This window comes from Montipora capricornis, chromosome 14 (genome assembly GCF_036669925.1).
Source record: "Montipora capricornis isolate CH-2021 chromosome 14, ASM3666992v2, whole genome shotgun sequence".
Taxonomy (NCBI): Eukaryota; Metazoa; Cnidaria; class Anthozoa; order Scleractinia; family Acroporidae; genus Montipora; species Montipora capricornis.
Window position 1 is genome coordinate 29,076,454 of NC_090896.1, and position 5,000 is coordinate 29,081,453.

Consider the following 5,000-nt stretch of genomic DNA (forward strand, 5'->3'; position numbering starts at 1 on the left):
CAGAAAATTCGCTCAAGAAGAAGTGTGTTAATCTTTCCTATCGCTAATTATTCTTATTCTTATTCTTCTTCTTATTATTATTATTATTATAACGTATTTGTTTATTTATTTAATTATTTATCTTCTTTTTTTTTTTTTTGCAGCTCCTTTATGTTACAGGTGTCTATGAACAATGGAACAACATTCGTTTCCAGTAACGTGAATATCACAGCTAAAAACTGCATACAGCCAACAGAGCCGGTAGGTCGTTTTAGAATTTTACCGCAATTGCTTGTAATCTCGCAATCTGATTGGCTAATTTGCAGTTGCCGATAAAAGTCTAGACAACGCTCTACGCGTCATGCTCGCATTAAAATATGTCACGCAATGTAATAGCCAATCAGAAACGCCCATTTTGGGAAATAAACCAATCATATTGCGAGAAAGTTATAGACAACGCTTGCTCTTTCTTTGTGTCATGATTTTGGTCACGCTTTCTTTGGCGGTGAATATTGTGCTAAAAAACAAATCGAAAGTGGTTTAGCGTTGTCTGTACTCTTCTCGACAACGATATTCGTCATCACAGTGGTCAAAACTTGTTGCGAACTCAATCGGCTATGCCACAACATTTTGACCACTGTGATGACGAATATCGTTGTCGATAAGAGTACAGACAACGCTGAACCACTTTCGATTTGTTAAAAGGAGACAACCGCAGTCTTCGTAACTGAATTAATAGAGAATGTTGGCATCGGCAACGAGTGCGAGTATGAGAACAAGTACAACTTGTTCTCGTTCTCGAAGTCGTGCTCTACTTATTCAGGTAAGCGTATAATACGAGTTCCAGTGTGCGGGAAACCACACTGATAGACCAGCTTGCACGTTTTGTTTTCCCATTTCAGACCACGTGATGTTACTCTAGAGAACACTTTCTTTCAAATGTCGTCTTATGCACGTTGATATGTATGCATAACTTCGGGGCGTCAAGTTCCTTTTTTTTTCCCCTATTTTTAGGATTTCACTTAGTGCAGGCATAGTTAATAGACGGGAATGGTTATGAAACCCGACAACTTTCTTTGTTGTAGGTTTCTGTTCTCTTTTTTGGCCTTGACCGTGCACAAAACACAATGGTTGTTTACTCCGTACTGAGGAACTAACCAATAGAATCGTGTTGGTTACGTAATTCATGCATAGTGTATGAGCGCAAAACAAAAGATTGTGCACGGTCGTGGACTTTCCAACCTAAATCTTGGCATCTTTGTTTTGTCCTTTGATGTTTGCCGAGCTTCCAAACCAGTCCCCTCTATTAACTATGGTGCAGGGGAACATTTTGAAATATTTGAGTCAAATTCTCAATAAAATTGGTAAATTCGTCAGAAAACAAACACGCGGAGAATTTAAAGCCTGTTTGAATGATAACCTTTTGAAACTTGTGTCCAGACTTTCTCAGCGGTATGGTAACATGCAAAGGAGTCTGGGAGGTCATTTTCATGGTTGTGCATCTGCTATGTGGAATTAATCCAATTTCATCCTTTTTGTTTTCGAACAATAGTTGTTTTGTTAGTTTGCCATTTCTTTAGAGACAGCTGTATCTTTGTCTTTATAGCAATATTTTATTCAAAAAGAGTTCAAATTTTTTTCAGCCTTATACGTTTTGTTAGAGTGGTAACCATTACAAACAAACTCGTGTTTATACACCGCATAACTGTTCGGATGTACTTTTAAACGTGTTCCCCTTATGACCAAAAAAGGACAAGACATGATTTTAGGTGCCGTAGCTTTCAAATATCAACATTGTTAACCCAACACTTGAGGAATGTTTGTATAGGCCACTTCGGAAAATACCATAACACTCTTTGTTTGTCCCCCAAATTTTGCATAAGCATTGTTTCCAGTTGCTCTTGGAACTTAGAATGGTTCCCAAGAGAAAACAAAAGCAATACTTATTCAAAATTTGGGGGGGGGGGGGGGGAGGGCAACAAAAGAGTATTATGGTATTTTCCGAAGTGGCCTGTATGATTATTACATCTCTAAAGTAAAGGACACAGTTTTCAATCAAACGAAATTTCCTTTTGACAAACTCGTCCTTCCCGCTACGACGTTTCGATATAAAGTCGCTGCAGACCAACTTGTGGGGACTATAACAACCCTACGGCGCGTGTTCTACCACATAGAGTTTCCCAGAGCCTTGGGTCGATCCAAGGTGACCCAAGGCTCTGGTGACGAGAATGGGGACTAGCTGAGCACACCGGGCTGCGCAGTACAGATGCGCAATAATCAAAATTCCCAGAAGTGTACTCGTACTCAATGCTAACATTCTCCAGCAAAGCACTAGGTTCGACAGTTGCCGTCACAGGTCTCAGTTTAGAGTTTAAATTAAGTTATCTCTATAAGAGAACATAGGAGGTATGTTACAATTGAACTGCGGTTGACAGGATCATGACAGTTAAGAAAGCAAGAGCTTGAGCTGTAGCGAACACGTGCGAAAAAATAGTCTTTCCACGGATGCTTTAGGAATTCTTCAGAAATAGAACTTGTCATGGATTTCCGATGAAACTTTGCTCACTGTTGCAACCGTTCTCGTTTCCATGGTACGACGCTGACCAAACGACTATTTAAGCCACTTTGACAATTGCCGCGCATCCTCAATGCTGGACAAATTTAGTGCGATGTAAAAATGTAATCAGTGATATGACGCAAAGCCTGGTGTCATTCTATGGTTAATTCACCTACGTACCTGAAAAAATGTCAATGACTGTGTGAGTACTTAACGCTCCAAAATAGATTTAACTTAAGTGTGAGCTGTTCGACTCGTAATAGCTCCTTCCGGCCAATTTCAGCATGAAATTGTCAAAAAAATGGCCGTAGATTTTTGATGATTTTTTTAGTACTCCATTGAGACAAATATGGATATAAATTGGGGCTCACCGTACTCGTTCAGGAGATAATTGCCATTCCTTGACGGCTTAAACTTGGCGTCAGTGAAAATCCGCCATTTTATCGATGTGCGTGAGCTAATGCGCGTGCCAATGACACAAGAAGTTGTACGCCGTAGGGTTGCGCAATGCAAAACCAGGGAATCACCTCAACGAAGGAGAAACTTTTTGAAAGACACTTGATGACAAAAATGAGCGATATCATCAGTACACGACGTTTCGAAGTCATCTTGACTTCATTTTTTACTGGGTCGATGAGTTTAAACTGCTTGGTGTTTTAAGTGCAAGACAACTTAAAATGAAACTCACACGTAAAGACTCCTTTGCATGCATGCTACCAAAAGCTAACAAACGCCGTATCTGTCATGTAAGAGCCTGTCGACGAGCTGGTCTTCCCACTGAAGTCGGCCTTACTACCTACCTTTCTAAGATTCGTCCTCTTCTAGAATATTATGCAAGTCCCATCTGGGGTGTCGCCCTGGATACCTAGCTACTGAAATCAAAAGGGTTTAGGAGAGATGTCTGAGAATCATTGGTCTCCCTAAAAACACACTAGAAACTTAAGCACGAAGAAGGGACACCCAAGCCATTAAAGAACTAGAACGTTTAAAAGAAAGTAATAACTTTGTACATCTATTTCCTGATCAGTCTAAACATAACTACAGTTTAAGAACCAGGAAGAACAATCTAATCAAGGACATCAAAAACAAACAGACACAATAACTCATTTATATCAAGAACTTTAAAACTGTACCATGAGTAGAATTTATATATTCATATTTTTATATATTTTGAAATATCCATATTTATGTTGTAATTTACGAACACAGTATTCTTTAGCAAATGTGTTTTTACTAGGTTGCCACATTGCAATCCAGTCAAAATCTGAGTGGAATTTAATCGTTTTCTTTTTCTTTTCTTTTTCTCCTGTGTCGGAAAATGGAAAAGTTGCGCAATAGGTCTTTCCTGTCACTCCCCTGCTAAATATTGTCTTTGTGCGTAGAGTCTTCTGCACGAATTTTTGGTAGGTTTCAGGGGTAGAAGCGTAGATTTCTTCCGCTGGACACATTACAAAACTGCAATGGCGTCAAAGTCATTGTAACGCAAATGACGTTTTAGTGGATCTTCTTAACGTTTAAATTAATTGGTTGTCTATAACGTCAGCCAACGACTTAGTGCGCGCGCGATTAAATGTTCAAAACTAATGCTTTCGCGCGAATTGAGTCTAATTGTGTTTTAAACTTTGGCTTTCTCCCACGGATGAAAAGCATTTCGCGGATTAGACAGTCAAGCTTTCCCTGACATTTCTTTAAAATGGAGAAGGGCTTTAAAAAGCTTGGGCTTTTGAATTCCGTGGCAACCTTTCACATGTGCTCCAACGGCGGAGGCTCTGTGTTCTTCAATTCGCTGATGCAGATGACGAGTAGTGTAGCCGATATAATCTGTATCACACAAATTACGTATTGTCGGCTAAGGACGGGTGGTTTCATTCTTCAAAAAGGCTGAATTCAAAAACGAGGTAACGATGACATCAACCAGTCTATCCGCGAAATTCTTTTCATCCGTGAGAGGAAGCCAAAGTTGAACACACAGTCAAACTCAATTCGCGCGAAAGTATTTGTTTAGATCATTTAATCGCGCGCGCACTAATTCGTTGGCTGGCGTTATAAACAACCACTTAAAAAGACTCTGTGTCTACCGAGATGCTTTGGGCACCTTTGTTTATGTTTTCATTTGGCTTGAAGTAACAAGTGGGGAAGAAATAGGCGACAAAAAGCTACAGAGGAATACTAGAGAGCTGGCCTGTCGAACAAAAAATATATTTGGAACGAATAAAGCGCCGCTGCTGCTCTTGGACTAATAAAATATCGCGTATTTCGGAATGATTTTGTCACCTTACGCGGCTTGCGTCGCCAGAAATACGGGTCGCATAAATAAGAAACTAATTTCGATACAGCACATTTAAAGCTGATGATCTCCGTTGTTGGAAAAAATACTCCTTTGTTTTGTCTTTGACAATTTGAAAAAAACGTTATAAAATTATTCATTGATTATACTCTTCCTGGCAAATTTGTTCACTAAAAA

General features: G+C 39.5%; 1 protein-coding gene across 1 annotated transcript in view; it reads left to right on the plus strand.

Moving 5' to 3' along the window:
* LOC138033653 (anthrax toxin receptor 2-like) overlaps positions 1 to 5,000 on the plus strand; it is a 72,367-nt gene that overhangs the window by 18,362 nt on the left and 49,005 nt on the right. Inside the window, exon 12 of the mRNA XM_068881445.1 lies at positions 144 to 240. Within this exon, the coding sequence (XP_068737546.1) occupies positions 144 to 240 (97 nt within the window). The remainder of the gene's footprint in view (positions 1 to 143; positions 241 to 5,000) is intronic.